Source organism: Cygnus atratus, chromosome 2 (genome assembly GCF_013377495.2).
Source record: "Cygnus atratus isolate AKBS03 ecotype Queensland, Australia chromosome 2, CAtr_DNAZoo_HiC_assembly, whole genome shotgun sequence".
Lineage (NCBI taxonomy): Eukaryota > Metazoa > Chordata > Aves > Anseriformes > Anatidae > Cygnus > Cygnus atratus.
In genome coordinates this window covers 102,326,397-102,351,906 of record NC_066363.1, presented here as the reverse complement: position 1 = coordinate 102,351,906, position 25,510 = coordinate 102,326,397, and the positions used below count along the sequence as shown (strand labels likewise).

Below are 25,510 nucleotides of genomic sequence, written 5' to 3'. Positions count from 1 at the left end.
AATATTTCCTTTAATATGACATTCCACCCAGCCAGGGGTGAGACTTAGGATAGAAGGAGGAAAAAAATTGCTGCTGCTAGTAAACAGCAGTTAAATTTTGGTAAGTGAGTCTGTAAAATATCAATGGGTTTATCATACTAGAGGCCCATTTTGATATACAAATGACTGGTAGAGAAAGAGCTACTTTTATCTAGGTCATGATGAGACATGACAATGTGCTCCAAAGGATATGAAACGTGTATATGAGAAGGACAAGACAGAGGGATTAAGACAGGGACGAGTAGTAAGATTGGAAGGAAAAGCAAGAACTCCTTTATATTAGAAATCAGGAATGGTACCTATAATCTGTATGAAGAGACTCACTACACTTTTGATATTGCCTAATGCTTATTACCCAAATAAACAAAAATTACACATATATTTCAATATAATAACCCCAAACTCCAACCCCAGCTCCCACAAACCAAAGGAAGTATATTTCAAGACAATTCCATTTGTAATAAAAAACAGATCGTAAAGGAAACAGATGCCTCTTTGTGATCAGATTTACACATCTGCAGACATTTACAGTATGCATGCATTTCCAAAGAATACTCAGCAAGTTAAATTAGGAAACCTTTTTGCTTAATGGGCATGTGCAAAACTGTGACTCAAAAAGAAAACAAGCTACGACAAAGACATATCTATCCTATCAAACTTATCTGTTTTGAAATCAATATCATATTACAGCATCATGTTAAAGAAATGCTAGTCATGATAAAAACATGATAGCAGATAAAAATGACAAGTTTGGAGATACTTTACTGTGGGGAATTACTCAAACATGAAGTGGCTGAGAGTAGAGCGAGTTTCAGATTTCTCCACTCTCTGAGAGGAGATCTGAGGTAAGCAATGGTTGTCCTTCAGAAATACACCATACAGAAAAACAAAACCTCCCTCAGGAACACAGACCTGGAGATTAATTTAAGATCTTCTAAATCTTAGACTTTCATTTTATGCAGATATCAACAATAGACCACTAACATTGACATCAAATATTTGCACTGGCCTTGGTGAACTTATGCACAAGAATCAGCAGAGAAATGTTTTACAACAAAGAAAGATGGAAAAGTCTCACTCAAAAAGAAAAGATTCTTCCAGAACCTCTTAGATTAGAGGTGTATGATAAAGCAGAGTGAGGAATCAAGATGTTAACAACCTTCAAAATTAAGACAGGTTGAGGGAGGCAGGTCAAAGCTACAAAAAATCCACCATATTTAACTGTTAGTTTGGGATATCTTGGTTTCTTAAATTTTATCCCATTTCTTTTTCTTCAGATAGTTTACTTCAGGCTCGCAAAAGGTGATGTTGTCAGCCATGGAGAATGAAGTCAAAGGACAAACCCAACGTAAGTGCCATGTCTCTGAACTGAAGGAACCATATCATACAGTGATATTCAATATCCATTTCAGTCCTGGGCCTGTTGAGGCTGTAAGTAAGGAACTAGATTCACTCAAATATTGTGGCTGTTTTCACCTACTGAAGGGATGCTGAACAGCCTTAAACCTCAGCTTGTGTTTATTTTGCACCACCGTACTGACCAGTGAGACAGAATGTCTCAGAAAACCTGTCCAAGGGAGTAAATTATCACCACTGGGAACTGGGCCAATGCCACCAGATTAATTTCATGTAAACCTTCATACAATCATCAGATAGTAACTACTTTTGGGAACTAAGCACCTGGACTGTGGTCAAACTGGTGAGCAGGAGGTGAAAAGCTCCATATTCCATTACTAATCCCCTGAGCTATAGAGCCCTCAGCTGGTAGTTCCATAAAGGTTCACACAGTTTTTTTGTTTGTTTTTTCCAAAGGCAGCAAAAGTAGTTACAAGTTGTTTTTATTTATTATTAAAAAAAGAAAAAAGAAACAACAAAAAACACCTGCAAGAACAACTATCTTTTTCTTAAAATAATTTCTCTGAAAGTAGCAGACTGTACACATTTTACAAGAATAAACAAAGTTCTGTAATATTTATCCACAAATTGGGAGTCAGAGATGATTAGTGCAAATTTCTGCTGACCAGCAGCATTTATTCTACAAACTTTGGGTATCCTAAGTGGTCCATTAAAGAAAAACAAATATCTTCAATCAGTCTAATTTCTTCCTTGGGCATGTTTTGTTTCCAGGCATGAATGCTACTTGGTGAAATTTCCCCCTCATAAGGAAGATAGAAAAGACTGGTGGAGGTGGCAAATAATATTTGGTTTAAGCTAGCAGGAGAAAGAGGAATACCAAGAAAGGCAAAAATTGTTTCAGCCATCTTCTGAGGAAATCTCACAATATCTTCAAACTTGACCATCTGATAATTTGTTGGCAGCAAATCGCCATTTATTCTCACCGCTGCTGCTGTGTTTGCAAGCCATAAATAGGACAACACAGAAACAGCATTTGAATTAGATTTTGAAAGTTCTTTTCTTAATGATTCATATTCAAAGGCATAGCCTTCACTTAGACTACATTTTCCTTTATGATTTTCCCATTTGAACATTGCAACCAAGCGTTGTGGAACTTTTTTCAAGGAGTAAAGACTTGGCTTATTTTTGTACAACATTGAATAAATCCATGCCCGTGGGTCTCTTACTATATATAATGCTCTCATTGATGGTCCTAGGACTTCCTGAAAGAAGGGAAGCTTTAATGTCCAGCTCCCACTACTTAAACTAAGCACAGGTCGTGCATTAGGATAATGGACAAGGTGTCTTCTCAATTCCCTAATATATTCAGCATCTTTATCTTGACTTGCTCTTGCCCTGCTTCTTTGCTCTGATGGAGATTCTCTCTTTTTCGATCTCTTCTTTTTGTCCTTGCTTATAGCAGAATGCTGAGTAATTTTACTTCTGCTGGCTTCATATAAATGAATGTTTTGTAAATGTAATTTTGTGTCTCGGACTAAAGACTGGAGCCACCCTCTGAGAAGATGAAAATGACCATTCTGGACATCAGAAGCCTTCCATTCACATGGATCTACAAAGGAATCAATTTCAAATTCACTCTCAGGAATTTCTAGATAGGCTGTAGGTATCCTCATATATAAGAAGTCACTGCTATTGAAAAACACCTGTTTTAAAATTTCTGCACCAGAGGCAGGAAGCGAAGTAATTATAACATCTGGCAAAACAACGGGGTTCCCTTCTAATTGTTTGGCTTTATTGCCTTTATCATGTTCTAGCCTTGTCAAGTCACTGCTCCATTTCGCACAGATGGGCTGGGTACACATGCTCCACACATCCACCAATTCAATAAGCCACAATGTGATAACTAGTATGAGGATCCAACGCAACATTTTACTGAAGGATATGTAAAACTGCCACTGAAAAGCCAGTATGACCAAACTAACACCCAAAATTAACCCTGCGATTATGTTCACTTTGAATCCAAATGGGAAAACTACCCTATTATTTTTAATTCGTTTTTCCACAGATTCAGTACCTAGACCAAACTTGGTTACTTTGTTTTCATGAACTACTTTGGCAAAACCACCAAATCCCAAGTAATCCAACCTGGTCTTTAAATTCTGATGTTCAGTCACAACAAAGACCGTATTTTCAGTGTTGTTGACACTGAGTGAAATCTGAAATCCAGACTTTGCATTATCAATGAGCCTGCAGTTAGAAACATTGACATATGGGCCATAGAAAAGGTAAACAATCCTTGCAAGCATGCTTTTCATTGGAAAGGTAACATTTACAAACTGAGTCCATCGTTTTTTGAATTCAGCAGCTTGTTCTGCCTCTTGTATCCTAGCAACAGGACTACTCCCATGATGATCAAACCAAAACATCTTGTAGTGGGCATCCCACACATCCATCATAGCTCCGTTGTATTTGTTCTTAAATTTATAGGGTATGTATTTAAAATCAATGTCAAGATTATGAAAAAAGGCACTGACAGAATTAACAGGAGAGTCTTCCTCCTTCTCGATATGGTCTACAACTAACAATGTCTGAGAATTTAAGAGCAACAAAATGCGATATACACTTTTCAATTTCATTGCTGATGTGTAAGCAGAGACTGCCTCACCACTCACAAACATCATGTCCCCGGACTGGGAGGCTGTTATAATTTCTCCAGTTGAGTCTCCAACCTCATGACCAATCCACTTCAGCCACTGGGCACACTCACCAAGCTGTCCCTCCCAAGGCTGGTTGCACTGGCTAGTAGGAGATGGGGCAAACACCAAGACATTGTTCAGGTGGCTGAGTTTAGGTCCATAGAGAGCCTCAGATACAAACACCTGTCCATTGGGAGCAAAAGTGAAAGAGTTCTGATCAGGATGTTCATGTCCCGGATTGAAACTTCTCCACCCATCAATCCAGGCATATGGTTGAAAGTGGACAATATCATAGACAGCACGTCCACCGAGTTTTCCAGACTTGAAGGACACAAAGGTGTTTGTCTGGCTGTTTGGCAATCCAGCCCCATAAGTAACAACTCCCCAGTTAGGAAACACATGCAATTTAGCAGTGCCGTAGTCAGGAGGTGGTTGAGGAGTGATTTCAGCAGCATACCATATAAACTCGGTATGCAATGTGCTCCACCTCTGTGCGGTGGATGGCACCATTGGTCCATCTTTGGGTCTGTGTTTTCTAATTTGCTGTGCCAACCAGTTGCCAGCTCCATTCTTCATGATAAACTTATCCAAGAAAACCAGTTGGCTCTCAGGACCATAAAACCAGTTGTAATTAGAATCTGCTATGCCCACAGTCCTTTGAAAGCCTGGTAATAGGGTGGCATAGTAAAACCAAAAGTGCATTTTGAGCCAATTATTTTCCAAGTTATTAATACCAAAATGACGCTGGGCCAGGAAAACGTACTGGGTTATGGACTTAGCTGTGTAACTCCCATAAGCTACTCCCTCATCCAGAGACCCATCTACAATATGATTGAGCAGAAACATTGTTTTCTCCATCACATCAACAACTGTGTGTTTCCAAATATTTGCCTGAGATCCATTGTCCACCCCCGTAACTAAAGCTCCAGTGAGCAAAGCAAGCATATTGGTTGCCTGGTGATTATGGAGAAGCTGCTTTCCCCAGGAACGAACCTTTGAGTACTCATACATTTCCTCACTTGCAGACCGTATCTTCTCCAGGTATTTTTGTCTTCTCACATTTTCCAGTGAATTATACAAGAAGTCGTAAGCAGTGGCAAATCCAGTTAGGGAGTGTCCCAGTGGCACTTCATCACCAGGTGCACTCTCCACCAACCAGTTTTTGTAACCAGCCATTCTGTCCATATATTCTAGGGCAAAATCAAATGCAGCTTTATCTTCAGGGCACAGCAAACAATAAAATGCTAGTGGTGGCAGATTGTTACCATAAACCTCATTCCACTTTGCAGCAAAATCAACATGCTTGGGTGGAGGTAGGTAGTATAATGGGTTGGATAGCATAACTATCACTGCACTTCTGATAGTTCTAAATAGATGTGAGTGGCTTGTGTGAGCTTTCTGCCTCAGTGCATGGACATCTTCAGCATCGAAATACAAACTTGGATGAAGAACTGTTTTTTTCAGCTTCTGCTCAGCACCAAGACCTTCAAGTTTCTGTTTCTCATATTGACCTACATTTTCCATGAAAGTCACCCAATCAGAGTAATTGCTTACAGATTCTTCAAAAGTGAAGACAGCAAACATCATTAATGCTAGAAATAAGGTATGCCCTGTAAGCATCAGAGCCATGATCCATTAGGCAGCTCCTCTTCCCCAGGCACGCACTTCCTAACAAAACACAATGTTCAGATATCAAGCTTTGATCCAGTTAGCACAAGCATGAGCATCTTAAGGCATTTTTTTCTTCGAAGAAAAGACTTAGTGTTTACTGCACATTCTAACAGATACTCAGATTACTTGTAATTTGAGCTAGAACATTGAAATAGCAAGGCTGTTGAGAAGTTAAATCTCAGGTGCCTTGTCTGTTCACATTTTTCTCAAATACAACACTACAGTATAAACACTAAAATAGGGAGAAAGTAAAGTCTCCGAGATAAACATACAAAATGCAGGTTGACAATACACAGTCAGAAACTGAAAGAAACCAAAACACTATTCTTTGATAACTTGTAAACTTTGATTTGAAAACAGGAATCAGAGCCATACGTTTTCTGTGTTAATACTTTCAATCAGGTCAAATTCCACTCCTAGAGCTGACCAAAAAAAAAAAAAAAAAAAAAAACCTTCACTGATCACAAAAAGATATAATTTATTCAAAACAATGGGTTGAATTTGATTATTTAGGGAATTTACAGCACTTGGAAAACACACTTAAAAACTGAAGCTACTTTCTTCAGCCTTCTTCTTATTTCGATTTCTATATACACTCTTTCCATCTTTCTCTTTTTAGACTCATGGGAGAAAGGGAAGAAAGAAAAAATGAAGAGAAATCCTTCATTAGCTCCTTTAGATGAGACTGTGGGGCTTTTAACCACTATTCCCCTTTGTGAAAGGTTTGTCTGAATTAATAGTCATAGAGTATCGACACATTTTCAAGTCTTCTTTCACCTTATCTTCAGCCAATGATGCCCAAATTTTGCCTCAATGATTCAGAGAATCGTGCTCCTCCCATTATGAAGTAAAATGAAAACATATGAAAGGGGCTGAAAGCCAATATTTTTTTGCTAAAAGAGCAGTTTCGGTTTTCCTTCCACTTTGCATGATGGTTCTTTCTGTGAAAACACAAAGAAAAGTTCTCTGAAGCCGTACAGGTGCCGGAACATATTCAGAGTATTTAGTCATGAGGAATTGCCAATGCTTTTAGGAAAGATGAGGGTTAATACACTTTTTTTTTCTCCCCCCCCCCCCCAAGAAATTAAACAAAAAAGGAACATTTTCAAAGTTCCACAAAACTCTGGCAAAACGGAAAGTCGGATTGGCTACATAGATTCTCTTTATTTCACCTTGACCCAAGCGACTCCCGGCTCTTGAGGCAAATTTTCCTGGCACTACGGCGAGCTACCCCCGGGCAGACATCCCCAACGCGCCCCCGCAGCCGGATGGAGCTCCTTCCCATCAGAAGGGCACCGAGCACGCCACCCGTGCGGCTCTACCCCCGATGGGAAAGAAGGGGGCAGCGGCGGGGGCCAGGAGCACCCCTCCCTCCGCCGCGCCGCCGCCCAGCGGGACGCCCCCGGCCCCTCCAGCGGCGGCGGGGGGCACGGCGAGGCCGCCCCCACGACCACCAGAGGGCGCCCGCCGCCGGCTCGGCCCCCGCCTGCCCCCTCCCCGCCGCCCGGGGCCGCACAAGTTGAGCAAGTTTCCGTGCCTCGCCCCGCACGCCGCGGCCCCCCGCCCGCCTCCCCGGCTTCTCCATGCCGTGTTCCCCGCGGCTTCACCCCCGTCTTACCCGCAGCGGTGTCCGGCAGCGTCCCCCCTCCCCCGGTGCTGGCTCCGGGGCGAGGCGAGGGTCCCGGTGAGCGCGGCCTGGAGCGCGGGGCCAGCCCCGTCCGGGGGGGCGGCGGCGCGCTGCGCCGGCCCCTCTCGGCTCGGCTCGGCTGGGCTTGGCTCCGGCCCTTTCCGCCTTGCCGCTACTTTTCCCCCGGGCTGGCTGCAACTTCGTGTCCGAGCCCTCCCACAGCGGCTCCCGGAGGAGGGGGCGGCGGATCGGCGGAGCCCTCCCCGCGGAACAGGGACGGGAACAGGGACGTGCCGGTCCTCCGCGGAAGCCGCGCTCCCGGCTGCTCCTCTTCCCTGCGACTGCGTGAGCCGCTCGCCGAGCCGTGCCGTGCCGTGCTCCCGCAGCGGATGGCACCGCCGCCCCTGCGCCTCGGCAGCCGGCTGCCAGCTGAGCGCGGCGGGCACGCCCGGGGGTAGGGCCGGGGCCGGAGCCTGGGGGGGGGCCGAGGCTGGGAGCGGCGGCGGATGGGGGGGAGGGGGGACGGGCGAGGAGGAGGCGGGGCCGGGCAGCTCCAGCGGTGGCGGCCGCCCCGATGCCGCGGTGAGGGTCCGGGGGTGGCCGGGGAGGCGGTGGTGTGCGGGCAGCAGCAGCAGCAGCAGCAGGCAGGTGGGAGAGGGCTCCGTGGGAGAGGAGGTGCGGCGGGGGTCGGGTAGGGCGGCAGCAGCCGTCTGGTCTGGGGCTCGCAAGTTTACGAGGGAGGATTGAAGAGGTGAAAGCGCCCGCAGCTCCCAAGCCGCGAGCATCTGCTCGCTGGAGGGGTCCCGTTTTCTGTAACCGCCTTCCTGCACGGGCACTTTAGTTTATGCGAGGCGTTAAAATGGCTCTCCTTCAGCTTCAGCTGAAGGCTTCTGAAGTAAAATATAAAACCGTAATGAGACGTGCAAAACATTACCCCTGGACTCGTTCACGGTCAGCGATGCGGTGAAGGGTCGCCAGGTGCTGCTGGCTCGCCCGCCGGGTGCCCCGTGGTCCTCCCGCTACATTCAAGAGGCACAACGCCATTCTCGGTTCTGAATCGCAGTTTGCATTGCTGGTGACGGTTTTCCGAGGCTGGTTATGTAACCTGCCTGATGTGTTACCAAGCTATTCTTCGGTAGTAAGTACTTTCTAGGGAAGGAGTGTGAGTTTTTTGAAATGTTACCAACTACCGTGTTTATAAACCCTACTTCAAAGGATGTAGGCTTTAATCAACCCGAGAGCATGAGTCACCACTTCTTCCCAGGCTTAGCCTATATTCATCTTAACTTTACATTTTTTCCCCCGAATATCTTAGAAAATACAGTTGCAAGTTTAAGCATTTCTTAATCTACCCAGTTTATAACTATATTGAAAAGAATGTGTAATGGCCATAGTTAATGGATACTGATTCTGTTTCTTTGTGCTATGGAGAACACCTTAGCAGTATTAGATTATTAATTATGCGCAATCAATGATAAACTACATCTGGTACCATCCTAATTTTTTATATGTGACCTACACACTTAGCATAGGAGGAAAAACTACTGATTATTGCCTGGATCTTATCCTCCTATCAGAAGAAATTTGCATAATCGCCAAAGATCAGCATATATTTCCCTGACCTTGAAACTATAAAGATTTTGCTATTTCATGCTACTGAGGAGGTTATTACAGGAGGAGAGGAAGGGGAAAAGTAAAGCAACAATACAGGCTGCTTTCCTATTTAAATTAATAGAAACAGTGGGGCAAACTACAAATGGAAACCTCCCAACCCTTTTTCCTTTTGTTCCCATTATGCCTTACATTGTACCTTTTATGTGGGTGTGGGTATTTTTATTATTATTTATTAGTATTATTATTTTCCCAAGGCCGACCAATTCTGGAACATACTGTAATCTCAGAGAATGACTTCTTCCATAAGTTTTTAGCTAACCCCAAAGAACAGAACATGTGGAGGACCTTTGTAAGGTTGAAAGCAAGAGTAAAGCTCTTCCAAGATACCTTCTCACTCTGTGAGAAGATTTTGCTTTTCCTGTAGGAGAAGCTCTTTCACAACATCAGAGATGTTGTACTGGCAGAATAAGTAAGACTAATTTTCTGCTAAGCAAATGGCAAAGCAGGAGTGTCTTTAACCATGTATAATTTCACCTAGTTTAGGCTCCTTACTTTCTGCCATTTTTACATCATTATGTTTCAGTGAGAAGTATAAAAAAAGACCAGTTCTCCTGCTTCTCTAGGAGCAGCTGTAAAGCACACTTGCCTGATAAATTTGCAGAAGACTCCAATAGTCATTGGCTTGTTATATAAAGAGAATATATATATATATTATGACTATTATTTTCATTTTCGGAGTTCAGCTTTCACTGAAGTTGGTGGCAAGCAGTGTCATTCATACGTTTTGGAGTATGTCACTGAGGGCTTGGGAGCAACACTAAATGAAGAATCTCCAGTAGGCACTAGATGTTTTGTGGGAATGTCTAACTGAAAAAGAAGAAACTCCCAGCTTTGTTGAGCAGGTGCTTGGAGGCTAAAATAGTCAAGGATAGGGAAATAGTTTGAAAAAATAAGAATAGTGCTGCAACTAACATTCAATTATTTTTTTTTTCAATTAGCAATTTCCAATAGCCAGCAGAGACCCACAGTTACTATACTACAACTGAAAAGAAGCAAACAATCTCATGGATCCAACTGGCATCCAGGAGAAGCAATTAAGTGAACCAAACTTCAGAGGAATTAATTTATGTAATTATGGGAATTTTATCCTGCTACACAGCTGAGCTCCACTACAGCCTTTCTCTCACTCCCCCTCCTCAAAGGAAAAGGGGGAGAAGATATAACGGAAAGGGCTCAAGGGCTGAGATAACGACAGGGAGACCACTCAACAGTTATTGTGACAGGCAAAATAGACTCAGCATAGAGAGATTAATATAATTTATTGCCTATTGCTAACAGACTAGAACAGTGAAAAACTAAAAGCAAACTAAAAACACCTTCACACCATCCACCCTCTTCCACCTCCTTCCTCTTGAACAGTTCAGGGGAATGGAGAATGGGGGCTGTGGTCAGTCCCTGACACTTCATCTCCACTGCTCCTTCACGGTCACTCTCTGCCCCTGCTCCAACGTGTGGTCCCTCCCACGGGATGCCATCGTTCCCAAACTGATCCTACATGGGCTTCCCACAGGCAGCAGCTCTTCAAGAACTTCTCTAACATGGTTGCGTACCACAGGGTCCATCTGTCAGAAGCAAACTGCTCCAACATGAGTCTGTACCACGGGGTCTATCCATCCCCCAGGAGCAAACTGCTCCAGCACAGGGTTCCCCACAGGCAGCAGCTCCCCCCAGACCCCCTGCTCTCGCGTGGGCTCCTCTCCACGGGCTGCAGCTCCGGCCCGGGGCCTGCTCCTGCGGGGGCTCTCCATGGGCCGCAGCCTCCTCCAGGCCACATCCACCTGCTCCACCAGGGGCTCCTCCACGGGCTGCAGTGTGGAGATCTGCTCCATGTGGGACCCATGGGCTGCAGGGGGACAGCCTGCTCCACCAGGGGCCTCTCCACAGGCCACAGGGGAACTTCTACTCTCGTACCTGGAGCACCTCCTGCTGCACTGACCTTGATGTCTGCAGGGCTGTCTCCCATTTTTTTATTCCTTTCTCCCAGCTGCTGTTGCACAGCATTTTTTTTCCCCCTTCCTTCAATCTGCTCTCCCAGAGGCTCAACCAGCATCACTCCCTAGCTCAGCTCTGGCCAGCGGCTGATCCCTTTAGGAACCAGCTGGAGCTGGCTCTGATCTGATAGGGGGCAGCTGCTGGGCTCTGTTCACAGAAGCCACCCTTGCAGCCCCCGCTACCAAAACCTTGCCACATTAACCTAATACAGTAATTAGAAATAGTGACCGTGGGTTGTAACCAATGCTTTTTTTCATGAGATGAGCCTAAAGTGCCATTTTGTCATAGTTGATTGCATAATGTTGTTTGAGGAGTGGTCAGTAATTGTGAAAGTAAAATAAAGTTGTTTTTTTTATTATTTATTTATTATTTATAGAAGCACTGAGCATCTGGCACCAAATTGCATTATATTGTTGAAGTTTCAAATATTGTTCATAACTATGAATAGCTGAAAAACAAGGCTGTTTGGCTTTCAGGAGGAAAAAAGGTGCTGTAAAATATCTACCAAGAAAATGAATTTGACACATGGGGAAGCGACCTCTCTGTCACTTCAGGTTTTAAATATGAGAGTGGGTCATTGTTGGAGATATGCTCTGGTGTACCACTTGAGAGATAGCATTCTGCATTAATACCAAAATCAGCCATCTGAATGATCTTGAAAATGCTAGCAGTGTTATCCTGCTTGAGTACAGGCCAAGTGTTAACAGATGGAAGTGAAGAGAGGATAATCGGCTGGACTGCAACAAAGTATTTGCCAGTGTCAAAGAGCATAACGATAATACAAAGTTCATAAATGAATGAGATGCTGCTATCAAATATGAGACACAGTTTTATATACATGAAAAGAGCCAGGTATTTTAGGTAGGATCTGGACTGAGGTAATGAGGTATCCAGTAATGATGGACTCTTGGACCTTCTGCCTAATTCCTCAAGTAGCGAAAGTACATAAGCTCCTAAATTTAAAGTAGAGGTTTCATTTCAGAGGCATTACGAGTCTGGGATAGAGTTCTGACCACTCAAAAATCTCTTCGTGCTGGCAGGACTGATATCTTACCTCAGACTAAACCTAACTGTGGCCAGAAAGATACATGTTTCTCAATCTAAATCCACCCATAGATCTAACTCACTGTGATTTCTTCAAATATACATCATGCATAGCTCCTTTTTCAAGAGACAAAACAACAAAAACGTTGGAGGAGAATGCAGTGGTCTGATGGATCCTCTTCTATATCATTTGTTGGTCAGTAGCACCCACCTTTCACACAGAAGACATAGGCACAATGGTCTTTTCTCCTTTAAAGGATGCTAACGAAAAACTCTTAACTCTTAAATGACCTAATCCCTCGTCTGCTTCAGTATACAATGTATTTTTGTTAAAAAATAAGTATGTGAAATCATGTTACTTTTCATAATATAACCACACACATTAATTAATTGTATTAGAAATAAGGAGTTGGACCCTCAGCCATCCAATAATAGCTGACGCATTTTAGAATAAACTAGTACCAGAATAAAGTGTATACTGCCTTCTCAGGTCAGGGGCCATTTCTTCAAATCTCCATCTGACTGTTACACTAACGTTTTACCATATCCAAGTCCACTTCCTCTCTGTGTAACCACATGTGAGTGGACCACAAATGTTACACTGTTAACTAATCAACTAGTTTTGGAGGGAGAAATCTGATGCTGCTGAAGAAAATTTGACAAATGTAAACTATATAAACAACTGTCAGCTCGAAGTTTCAATGTTTTGGGGGTTGAGTGAGTACAGGGGAAATGGATTGTAGATTACCCAGAAAAGAGTGAAACAGCATGTGGTGGTACTGTTCTTACAGGTCTTATATTTCTTATTTCTATTTATATTAAGAAGTATTTAAGAATTGCAACCAATTAAAAGCAATAGCAACAAAACACAAACAAGCAAATAAGAACATTCTGATTTTATTACACATGAAAATAAAATAACTATGTTTATCAGACTGCACAAGCGGAGTAGAAAACAAAAAGAAGGTAACAACTTTTCTTGGTGGTGTTTTGTTGTTGTTTTTCCGTATTGCAAAGACTCTTCTTTCTAGTGGAGTTCTCCAGCACTGCAAGACTGGAGTGCTCACAGGCTGAAAAGTGCCTGGTGTCACTGTCAGCAGAGAGATGTAGGATGGTGCTACTGCCAAAAGCCGCAGTGCTGCACTCTGTATCCCGGCTGCGTGCTCCTGCCAGCCCCTTTGTGTTGGAGCAGTTGGCAGTCTCATTGCTACATAATTGTTCGTGCAGACACAACGGGGCAGCACAGTTTCAGGCCAGCTTAAGTAGATTGTGAAACTGCATCTTACAAATGCCAGCTGTATAGAGGGGTAATTTTAAGTCCATTCGTGACTATCTCAGACACTGCAAATGAAGCAAATGGAACAGTTCATTCTTACTTTGGAAGCAATTTATCAAACAGTCTTCAGTGGAAGTGTTTTAAATATGTCAGTGATGATGTTGTGTACAGCAGTGAGATCTCAGGATGATTCTCAGCAGCAGGTCAACACAATGCACTACAAAATTTTAAGAATATCAAATTCAGTGGAACAACACCTGTGCAGAGCTACACCAGTGCACATTTTTCACCATGGAAACTTGTTACTAGTTGTAGAAATTAATGCTAATGGTGTTGTATTTATGGAAGCATTTAAGTATTCAAGGCTTGCTGTTTGCATTTTAGCTGTTTTGTGACCTATCCCTAAATGACGCTTTATTAAATAGAGTAGGTTGACAAGTTAATCATAACAAAACCAGAAAAGTGAAAGAGGAAGGGCTTTTCTTTTCCTTGCTGAGTATTTTCCTTGTGTATTGGAAGTCTAAGAAACTATTGAAATAAATATCTTCTCCCCCTCCCAGAAAACAATAACAACAACAACAACAACAACAACAAGTAGGCATTAAATTTTGAGCCAGCAACCAACATATGATTCCTTTTTTGCAGAGGTATATCAGCTGTAACTTTGCAATACTAATGTAAATTCACTGTTGTGAATTCAATCAAGTGCGTGCCTATTTTGTTCTTTCTATTGTCTTCATAAACCTTGGATTTGGGCCTAAATCCCAATACCATTACTGGTCACCTTCCATCAGTTATGAATACAGTATGCTTATTTGTTAGCACCAATAAATTAAAATTAGCTTAAAGAGATTTTTAAATATGTTGCACATCCCATGAGGAATATATATGTGAAATGTTCATGCTGGATAAGCAGAACCTACAGGGATAGCAATTAAATCATAAGACTGAAAATAAAAACTGTTATGATCTACACCATTGTCTCCAAATTATATGATTAAGGAGATACTAAATTAGACATTATAGTGAAAGAGTACAACTACAAATCTTAACTAAGCATATTTTTTTGTATTTCTATTCATCATACTAATGTACAGGTTTATATTTAGTAGCTTTAGAAGTGTTAAAAAACCTGTAAAGCTACAGATTACAACCCATATGGGTGTGCTGAGGTTGGCAGCAGTGATTAATAGTATCTCCTGTTTTTGCTTTTTATAAACCAAACAATATTTAAGACAGCTATTAAGATGATTTACATCACAAAGAATTCAAACACTGCACTTACTTGAGCAAAGAATACTGCATTAAAAGGAGTGTGGGCAGGAGTAACATGTTTTAGTTCACTCATAACAGTGAAACAGTCAAATTCTCAGGTTAAAGTGGAATATCACAGTTTGTAGCACAATGCTTTGAATTTACATAATACTTATCCCATTCTACCTAAGCATCCTAAACGATTTGCTGTCAATAAAAGCCACATTCATCCAACTTAGTGGGATATCTTGCTTTGTACAGCCCTATTAGATTTAATAAAATTACTAGGAAGTACTACTTCATGGAGAGGTATGGTTCTACAAGTACTTTAAACTAACATTAATGAGGGCTACTTGGAAAGGACTGATCTACTGCTCTTCTCATATCTAGTTGCGTATTCCCATCTCCTCCTTTTTCCAGGATAAGGGTTTATCACAACTGATGAACACAAAATCACAGCATCTCACCCGATAAAATAAAGATTAGTTTCCAGCTAGATATTTTCCCTCAGTTTAGTTCACCTGGTGTAAGGAAATGGTACAATCTTGAGGCAGGGACTGGTAAAAAACACTTCTTTTTGAGACTACCTTAAGGTAAACAGCCTTTGTAAAGCTGACTGAATCCTTCCACACCTAATTCTCCTATTTTGTTTTGAAACAGAAGAGGTCTAGAATCCCAAATATTTTTAACTATTTAAGTAAGCCTTAACAATTTGAGAGTTAGGCATCTAAAAGTGTCAAAAGTATAGGATATCAAGTCTTTTTAAAGTACGAGTTCATTGTTGCCCAATTTTGTCAATGTTATATTTTAAAATTAGTCCCAAGCACTAATGGTAAGAGACTAATTTTAACAATTACTTTGCTAAATGTTAAATACATTGTCACTGATCTCCTTTAATTCATGTGAGAAAAGTGGTGCAGAAATATTAAGGTTATAACAATATACCACCAAGTTGCAATTGATTTAGGCTGGTTTACAGACAACACAGTGAACTGTGTTACCTCGCAGACTGGAATATGGGATTTGTATTAAATTCTTTTGGATTTAACCCTGATTTTTCAAGGGCTAAATTTTGGAAAGATTCCACTTTTATTACAGCTTTTCATGGTAATTTGTTTTTGCCAACAGGTTTCTTTTTAAAATATCTTCTCCATCTATACTTTGTTATTCTGAGTGCTTTTGTCGTCATTATCTTTTACTTGTAAATGTTGCCAGAGAGATTGTGTCTACACAACACAGTGTAGCACCACATGCAGGTAGCATGTAGCCTGCTGTTACAAGCTGGCTGTAACAAACTTAGCTAACTGGAATAGATAAATGCTCTAATGAAATAGATAACATGCTCTAAGGAAACTGCTCCTTCTGGAACCTAAATCAATACATTCAAAATTAGCCTGAATATTACTTCAAGACAGTGGATAGTTCTTAGCTGATCCACGTTAAAGAGAAGGCTCTATTTAAATTTTGGGGAATAAAGTTAGGATGCAAATTGGTCAGTCTATAGTTCATTACACAGAGAGGTTATACTGGAGGGTTCATAAATTAACAGCAAGAGGTATAAAATGATCAAACAGTTGGAACATGAAGCTCAAAATTTAATGATATATAAGTTCTACATTATTAACAGTGGTAGTAATTAAGACTGGAAGAGTTTTTCAAAGAATATGATGGATTCTCTGTAATTTGAAATCTTTAATTGAGATTGGATATACCTCTCAAAAGATATTATCAAACTTGATAATACAAGAGTCATCAGGGTAAATTCAAAAGTCTTAAACTCTATGAATTTTTCATCACATCAGACATGGCATTCATTCATCTAGAAAAAAGGAAAAACACAACGAACATTTACAAAGGTCATATAAATAGGTTTCTTATAATGGCAATTGAATTGCTCTCTGTTCTTCTAACATAACTGTTTTTGGAACCAGCTCAAGACCCCTCACCAACATAGACAAAAAAAAAAAAAAATGTTGCCATTCCAAGTCTGGGGAGGTAAGGCTGTTCCTTCAGCAATAAAAGAAGCCATAGAGGGATGAGGTAGAGATGAACTAGGATGGCAGAATTTCATGCCAAATTTACTGCCTCTTTTCCCTCCCCTAGTTCCACACAGCCATAACTCCTAGTTCATACACCCAGTAATATTAGCCAACTAGACTGGCTTTCCAGCAATATGGCATAGCTAGGGGAAGATAGTTAAGCTTCCCATTGCAGTTTTCTACCTAGGCAACTACATCTTCTGCCTATGCCTGGAGTTGGCCCTGATTGCACTAGCGATTCATTAAACTATTGTGGAGTTCAGAATCCCACCTGAGTAACCATTACGAGGCCATTTTAAAACAACAGTTAATATATGGTATGAAAGACTTTGTCTTGCTTATGAGGCTTTAAGAAGTCATAGATACCTTTACAGAGGTGTTGTATATCAATGATAAATACATATTTTTCATGTACACATACATACAATGGATATCCTTGGCACACATGAAAAGTATTATTTTGATTCATAGGAATGATGTATTCACAAAAATGCAAATTCACTCAACTGTACTTTTTAAATATTACTACTGAAAGGTAATAGACATAAGAACAAAAATATTAATCCATGCTATCAAAAGTGCTTCAGAGAACAGTTAAGCAGTTAGCATATTTTGGGATTTTTTCCTTTCCAGAAAACATGGCAATTGATAGCTCTGTATTCTAATTGTCAATAAACATAGAACTTTGGCTTTTAAGTATTTTGTTCCACTTTTCTACCACACACAATAAATCTCCCTCCATCTCTACATCCTTTGTAATATATTCACAATGGCAACAGCACCAGACAAATACAAGAAAAAAGACCACAAAAAGAAAAAGAAAAAAAAAAAGACTTCAATTGTCTGTTCTGACCTCACAAACATAGAATTACCTCTGACAGCCAAGAAGACAGAAAGGTGTCCCTAGTAAGCTCTGCACTCCTCCTTCATTCTCTCAAATCCACACAGTTTTGCAATATACCCAGAAAACTGTCCAAGTTCCAGTTATGTTAGCTCAGAGCTCGTTAGAATTCTGAGAATACTGTGCTAAAAGTAACAAAGAAATTTCAGAGAATTGCTCAGAGGGTTTTGTTTTGTTTTGTTTTGTTTTGTTTTGGTTGTTTGGTTTGGTTTGTTTGTTTGTTTTCTGACAGTTCTCTAAAAATAAATGACATTGATATTACTGATTGATGGGATCAAGCATATGAAATCTCTTGAAGCTGACAATACATGAGAAAATTTCTAGTCATCTTATCTGCTCACATTTCTAGATTCCTCATACCTTGGCAGTTCATCTGTCAGGAACCAGGTGTCCAGCTTTCTCTAGGTAGCTGCCTCTTGACCTCTGACACCACAGCAATGTAATGAATAAAAAATTTAAGAACTTTCAGTCTGCTACTAAATTAACATGACTGCTTTGAATATACTAGAAAATAACATAAACCTGTTCAAACTGTTGTTCTTTGTACAAGCAAAAAGTGAAGCTTTTCTTTAAGCAAAGCATCAGCATATTAGCTTGAGAATATCAAACAGGAGAAATAGAACAAAAGAGGTAAAATGTTTTATTTCCATAATTAAAACATCTATTATTAAGAAAAGTTAAAAATAAAAAGATTTGCTTTCAATCGGTAAGACAGAACAGTCAACAGAAGAAAGTTTAAAGTATAAACAATTTAAAAATATATTTAAAACATTAAACTAGCTAAGTATTTCAAAACAATTCATCTTTTGTTTTAAACTGGCCTAAGTTCCCAAACCCCAATAGTTTAAAATTTCCTTCCAGATCTAATGATGGTCTACAAGGGAGACTGGGGCTACTCACCCCACGCCCCTAAAAGAGATTAAAGAGAGAGAGAGAGAGGGAGGAAAAGAACGAGAGAAAAGAGAAAAGTAATTAGGAAAGCAAGCATTGGCAAGAGGTGCTCAAAGATCACTCATTTGACCTTCTCATATAAAATTAGGTATGTATCCTAAATTACCTAATTTATATTAAGTTAAACTGTGTCCACTAAACATCTCTTTTTCTCCCAGCAAGGTAAGAAGTCTAGATAACAAAACAAAATACTGGTGACTGGTTTAGATATGCCAGCATAGATGGAGATGAATCGAATGTCTGGCCAGTATCATGTGAAGTGAAGAAGATTTTATTGACTACTTCTCAAACATTAAATCAACCACTATGTCATTAACATTAAAGCAAATCAATGTCTGTTTCAATCTTGAAATATTGCAATTTGTGATGTACGACATACCCTTTAAGAAAATTTGTGTGAAAGATACAAGCTAGCCCATAGCAGTGAGGCTTACATAACATCAAATATTGGATGAAATATTTGTACATCAGCCATACACTGTTCAATAATTTAAAAACTTTCTTGAAATCCTGCAGCAAATTTATTTTAAAAATGGTACATTTAAAGAAATACCCTGCTATAAAAGTAGTTTATTTTCATTTCAACAATAATATGATACTGCGATTTTAATAGTAAGTATTGTGATGAAGTAATATACAACAAACATAATCACTATTTTCAAATCCCTAAATAGGGGTTGTGAATACCATTAGCTATGTATCTACCATTGACAACCCTATAAATATGTGTAGGGAAGAGGCAGGAAAAGCAGAAGGGAGAGAGCAAAAAATGTTCAAAAGGATTCATTAATTAAATGCTGAACTGTAGGAGATAATATATTAAGAACTTGTTATACATTGTGTTATACAACAACAAACCTGAATAACTTTATCTTTTTCTTTCTTTCTTTCTTTCTTTCTTTCTTTCTTTCTTTCTTTCTTTCTTTCTTTCTTTCTCTTTTCTTTCTCTTTCTTTCTTTTTCTTTCTCTCTCTTTCTTTTCTTTCTTTTTCTTTCTTTTTCTTTCTTTCTTTCTTTCTTTCTTTCTTTCTTTCTTTCTTTTTCTTTTTCTTTTTTTCCTCTCTCTTTCTCTTTCTCTTTCTCTTTCTCTTTCTCTTTCTCTTTCTCTTTCTCTTTCTCTTTCTCTTTCTCTCTCTTTCTCTTTCTCTTTCTCTTTCTCTTTCTCTTTCTTTCTCTTTCTCTTTCTCTTTCTCTCTCTCTTTCTCTCTCTTTCTTTCTCTTTCTCTTTCTCTTTCTTCTATTTCCCTTTCCCTTTCCCTTTCCCTTTCCCTTTCCCTTTCCCTTTCCCTTTCCCTTTCCCTTTCCCTTTCCCTTTCCCTTTCCCTTTCCCTTTCCCTTTCCCTTTCTCCTTCTCCTTCTCCTTCTCCTTCTCCTTCTCCTTCTCCTTCTCCTTCTCCTTCTCCTTCTCCTTCTCCTTCTCCTTCTCCTTCTCTTCTCTCTTTCTCTCTTTCCCTCTTTCTCTTTCTCTCTCTTTCTCTCTCTTTGTTTTTCCTGACACTAGAGGGAAACAATGTTGAGGAATGCTGAAGAGATAAAGCAGATTTTATTGCAATTTCATAGCTTTTACCTTACCTTTTTGTCTCCTGTTCCTCAAGGGTCCTATTTTCCAACATCGTAACATCTGCTTTTTGTTTCTTGACCTTGCATTTTCCCTCTTTCCCTCCAGGCTATTCACTTATTTCCATTCCACTTCTTCCCCCTCACCAGGACATTGGCAGGGGAAAGTGCAAGTTAAGCAGAAGACAGAAAATCCTCATTCATAATTTTTATTTTTACTTGGCGTCAGAGACAAACTTCTGCCTGACAAACTTCCCTATCCTATTACGTTGTTATGACAAACTTACTACAGAAGCCAAACGCTATGCAGTTTTAACTCAATATGTTAAAAAAATGTATCTTTTGACAGTGGTTCTTTCACATTTATTTATTTTTTTTTAATGCTTCTCCCTGTAGATTTGGCCCAAGTTTTTAACTTCCATGTGAAGTGCAAGTCACACACTCTCAATACTAGAGACATCAGTGTTTCAGCCCTGATTAATTTCTTTCCTTTGCTTACAAGAAAGGAAGTGAGAGTTTTACAATTGATTATTTGATTTTTATTTTTTTTAGCAGCTTTTATTTAAAAAAAAATAATACTATTTTAGATTAATATTCACCCAAAAGGCTCAGCTTGAGGCAGGCACTTGACATAGACACCTTTCAGTGTTGCGGTTTAAGTTCAGTGGTTATAAACAAATGTGAATATAGTCTTACAGACTGTAACCTCACAAAATTTAAATACAGTGGGGATGTAACTATTCTTTTCCCACAAATTAAATTACATCTTAGTTTGGGGTCATCCAACTTCAATAGCTGTAAGGATAAAGCTGGGATCTGTTTCATTCTTGTTTGGTTTTGTTTGTTTTTAAATGTGGGTGCAAGAGAATAACAGCTGGTCAAAAAGCTGGCTGGTCCCCATACAGGAAAAACACAAATTTACAGAAAAATCACCACAAGATTCTCCCATTTCCTTATAAGAGACAAAAACAAACAAACAAAAATAACTGTTCCCAAGGAGCTATAGAAAAACTTTTACCCATTTTAAGGTCATTACTTTCTACCTTATAATGTCTAATGGAAGAATAAATGCTATTTCAGACTGTTTTTCAGTGTATGGGGGTTTGTGACAAGTAATTTTTTGTGACTTATTTTACAATATCAAGTTCTCATGCAATTTTTGCACATGTAAGTGCAAATAACATGAATGTATTTAATCCATTATTTAGTAAATGGTATTAGGCAGAATATTGCAAGATAGATCAATGCAAAAGTATTTAATTAGCTTTCTTCCTTCTCTTCCATTAACCTTGCTGTATATTATGTCCCTTGTTCCTAAGTAAATACATATCTAACAAAGCAAAATTTTCAGATTTATTTTCTTTTTAAATTTGTGTTCCTAAATAAAAAGAAGATGGTAAACATGAAATAAACTGGCAATCAATGCATTTTATGGCAGAAAGGTTTCTTTAAGAATTTGAGAACTTCTTGGAAATCCTTTACAGGATAAGAAGAAAGTAGCTGAGAATTTATGTAACAAGTTATGATTTTATTTATTTATTTATTTATTTATTAAGGGAAAAATGGAAGTTCTTAATAGTGGTAAAATTAGAATAGTCTATATGTAAACAGTATATCATATTTATATTTCAATATGTATATTTGTACTTTGGTAGATGGATGCTCAAAATGTATTCTGGTTATTCATCTGAAAACTACGAGAATATATAGGCATAAAATAGACAAAATACTATTTAAACCATGACAAATTTTTACATGATCTCTTTAGGAACATAAATATTGATATAATAGTCAGCTAGAAATGAAGTGTCTTCATCCATCCTTTGAGTAATACAACTTAATTGGTAATGAGTCGGATGTAACCAAATGATAAAATTTTCAAAATCTACCTAATAAGGCAGTCAGGAACTCTCTAATTGAAGGCGAATGACTACAGTCCCTAATGAGCTTTAGAAATTGCAAGACCAGTTTTATCGTCCAAAGAAGTTTAAATTATGATGACCAGCACCGTATCATGCTGGCAGGTAATTAATATTTATGACAGTTGTTTTTAACTATATATCTCAGTTTCCTTAAGAGCTCTGGAAAGCTGGTATTATTCCTGTGATTGCCATAGAGGAAATGAGTGTAAGGAGCTTCTGCTGCAGACAGGCAACCACACCAGTAGCAGCATTTACCACTCCCATGGCAATCATTGCCAATATTCATGACAGCATCCTTAGTAATCCATTCCCAAGTGGCTACGGGAAAAGTAAGCTCGAGACTCGAAGGATCTTTTCCCAGATCTCAGATCTGAGCAGACCTTAGTTCTGCTCTCTTTCTCTGCCCTTTAGCTTCCCTGTGGCAGAAGCAGCAAAATTTAATTTTGCCTGCCCCTTCTGAGAATTCATAAGCTGCTTTGTCTGAGAGCTAAAACACATTCATGAATGATTACACCAAAGTATTGAACCAGTATGTAATGAGTCTTTCTAATCATGGCCTTGCCCTTCACTTGCAATAGTCAAAAGCTCTCAGAAGTGTGAAATGTACAAACACATGAAGAGCTTTCCATAATTTATTTGTTTACTGTGAATGAAAGTAATAACGCAGCATCTCTCTCGCAAACATATATTACCTTTCTCCATTCATAAAATATTCCCAAAAGGTTAATTATACAAAAAGAAAATGCAGTTCAGCATTTACACATCATATTATTACATTAATTAAGCCATAATAATCAAGACCTGCAGCACTTTTGGGGGATTAATGGCCAGCTGGGACAGTTGGTGGCCCAAGGCTATTCTACAGGTCATTTATTCCATTTAGTTGTTAATTTTCTGGGAAATGTTCCTGAGTCAAGGTCATTACTGATAGGTCACTTGTATAAAAATAAGTTGTAATCTCAACAAACATCTTATGCTTTTTTTCTATTCTGCAACATTTCTACAAAGCTAACATGCTCTCTCTTTAAGCCATGTTACTTGTTGTAACAGTAGATATTTAAAAAGGTAGGAAAACAATTACACAGATATATTGTTACATTCACTTTTGTTTTCATAAATATAAATTCACACAACTTTCTTCTTCCTACTAACTCCGGGGGGGGGGGGGGGGGGCGGGGAGTAAAAATCTTCTCTTGCATATGTTGCAATAAAACGTCTTGACTTTTTAATAGATAGTAATAACTTGAAAAGCTAAAAACTCATAGTTCAATTAACAAAATTGTCATCTTTTAAAACAAACAAGCAAAACCCACCAAGCAAGCTCTCCCAATCTTTTTTTTTTTTTTTTCCGTTGCTATCCTGCAAACTTATAATGAAAATCAATTATAATTTTTTCTTCACTGAATCAATGAATTTAAAGCTGAGACCTTTATTGAGACCTTTGTTCATCTGGGGAAGTCCACTGTCAGGAATCTATATTGAATGGCAAGGAAGGCAAAGGAGTGTACATCATCCAAAAATGACCAATCTGTTAAACATATGTCTAAGATACCACTCTTTACACCTAGTGGTCTCCCCAGTTTTGATTTTACCTTCCTTTCTTAGGTAAAAAGCTAACTTGTTAATTTTCACAAAGTTCCGATACCTATAATCATCACAATGTTTTTGAATCCTACTTGAAAAGTGAAAACAATTATATAGGCTTTTTTTTTTTTTTCCCCAACTAATCATTACATGGAACTTTATATTGTCACTTTAGTAACTTCCCATTCATTTCTGGATATAAATCTACTCAATTGTTTTCTTCTGTAGTTACTCATGACTTCAGACCTGTCTTTTCTCCTTTGATGTTTTTTGGCTATGTGGCTATGTCTATATAATAACAGCAGGGATATCTGAGCCCCTCTGTGCTATCTGCATTGAAGAACAAAAAAAATGGAATTTGTAACACAGCATTTGTTAGCTCAGGCATAAGACCACACAGACAAAGCCCTCTGAATGTTTCCCTCTGAGTTGGTCTGTCTTCACAGACCCTGTAGTACTCTGCATGAATATACAAGCTGGGATGGTCACAATCTGAGAACTCTGCATCATCTACTGCTCCCAAATGCAGACTTCTCAATACCTGTTTTATTAGGTAACAAAATTCAGTGTTATTCAGATTCTGCTGATAACAGTGAGCATCAACATTTCAGGGAAGGTAATATTTTATGTGAAACTGATGTTGTTACAATATTCATGCCTATCCAATAATTGTTCAACTAGCAGACAATTTCAGCAAAAATAATAAAATATGAACAATAGTGGAGAGTGGACAAATTGTTTTGATTGTAGTCGGTGTCATTGCATTTGGTGCTCTGCTGTCATGTGTGTTGTTCCTCTTTGTTCTCATTTGTGTTTGTCAAAAGACCTTTCCAAGAATATGAAATCGGTTCTTAATATCTGAGTATGTCAAAAAAAAAAAAAAAAGACAGAGCTCAGATCTCCTGAGCATTTTCCACTAAGGACGAATTATTTTGGCTTCAGAAAGATCCTGGTAATGGAGCATGAAATTCAAACACAGTATTAAAATACTGTGGAGAGTCTCCCACCTTTGCTGGTTTTTCTTCATCTTTATTTTACATGCAAGCTTCCTATACTGTGATTCCAAGTTTCTTTACAGGCAAGGCTTTATTTCTGCAAGGTACTATTATGCTCTGACAAGCAAAGGGAAACTGTCAGATATTCTACTTCAATGACATCCAGATCCAAACAAAGACGCTTTCTGTACAAACAAATCATTACCATTTCCTCGCTGCCCTTTGCCAATGATCGGTATGTATAGTAGCAGAATTATACAATCACAATTTCATCTTTTTTTTTTCTTTTTTTATTATTAATTATTTATCCCATAAGAATCTATATATATTTACTGTTTGGGTCATAAAATTATTATTTTACATATTCGACCAAGAGATAAATCTCCCTAAAGTCAAATAATAGTGTATTAATATTTTTTTCTCAGATATATCTTTTTCTTTTTTTTTGACAATATTTTTGTCAGAGATTGTATGTCCACCCATGTTTACTTTCTGGGCTTACATGCAGAAACATTTTCTTCTAATCACTCAGTGCTTTCTGTTTTGTTTGTATCTTGTGTCTCTGCATCTATGATGTCCAGCTATATGCTGACTGCAGATTGGGTGAGGACCCAATAGGTTCCTATCATATTTTATTGTATGCATATTGTTCAACACATCTTTTCTACTTAACTTTTCCCATTATACTTTTTTTTTTTTTCCCCAAAGCTTTCCTTAGAAATAAAATGAACAGAAACAAGAATGAGCACTGATAACTTTTTTAAAAAAAGTTCGAAATAGAAATAATTAAACTAGAAATTCTTCAAACCACTATTTTGGTATGGCATTATGGATTGCTTACTTCAAATCTTTATACTATATTTAAAAAAATGCAAAAAACAACATCAACAGCAACAAAAAAAGTTGAAAGAACTTTATATTCTTTATATTTAC

At 39.0% G+C, this 25,510-nt stretch overlaps 2 protein-coding genes across 2 annotated transcripts in view; one reads left to right on the top strand and one right to left on the bottom strand.

Annotated features, from left to right (window-relative positions):
• Positions 1 to 1,861: 1,861 nt before the first annotated feature.
• DSEL (dermatan sulfate epimerase like) lies at positions 1,862 to 7,527 on the bottom strand. Its single transcript, XM_035569704.2, has 2 exons — positions 7,381 to 7,527; positions 1,862 to 6,703 (listed from the first exon to the last, which is right to left on the bottom strand). Exon 2 carries the CDS (start codon positions 5,718 to 5,720, stop codon positions 2,070 to 2,072), a length of 3,651 nt encoding a protein of 1,216 aa, XP_035425597.1. The 5' UTR covers positions 5,721 to 6,703; positions 7,381 to 7,527; the 3' UTR covers positions 1,862 to 2,069.
• The window catches only part of LOC118259865 (translation initiation factor IF-2-like), a 101,357-nt gene continuing 82,403 nt past the window's right edge, over positions 6,557 to 25,510 (top strand). The window contains exons 1-2 of the mRNA XM_050708771.1: positions 6,557 to 6,609; positions 7,004 to 7,843. Coding sequence (XP_050564728.1) covers positions 6,557 to 6,609; positions 7,004 to 7,843 — 893 coding nt within the window. The remainder of the gene's footprint in view (positions 6,610 to 7,003; positions 7,844 to 25,510) is intronic.

Excerpts from the sequence above, each read along its gene's own strand:
- DSEL (XM_035569704.2), bottom strand. The coding sequence starts at position 5,720 with ATGGCTCTGATGCTTACAGGGCATACCTTATTTCTAGCATTAATGATG.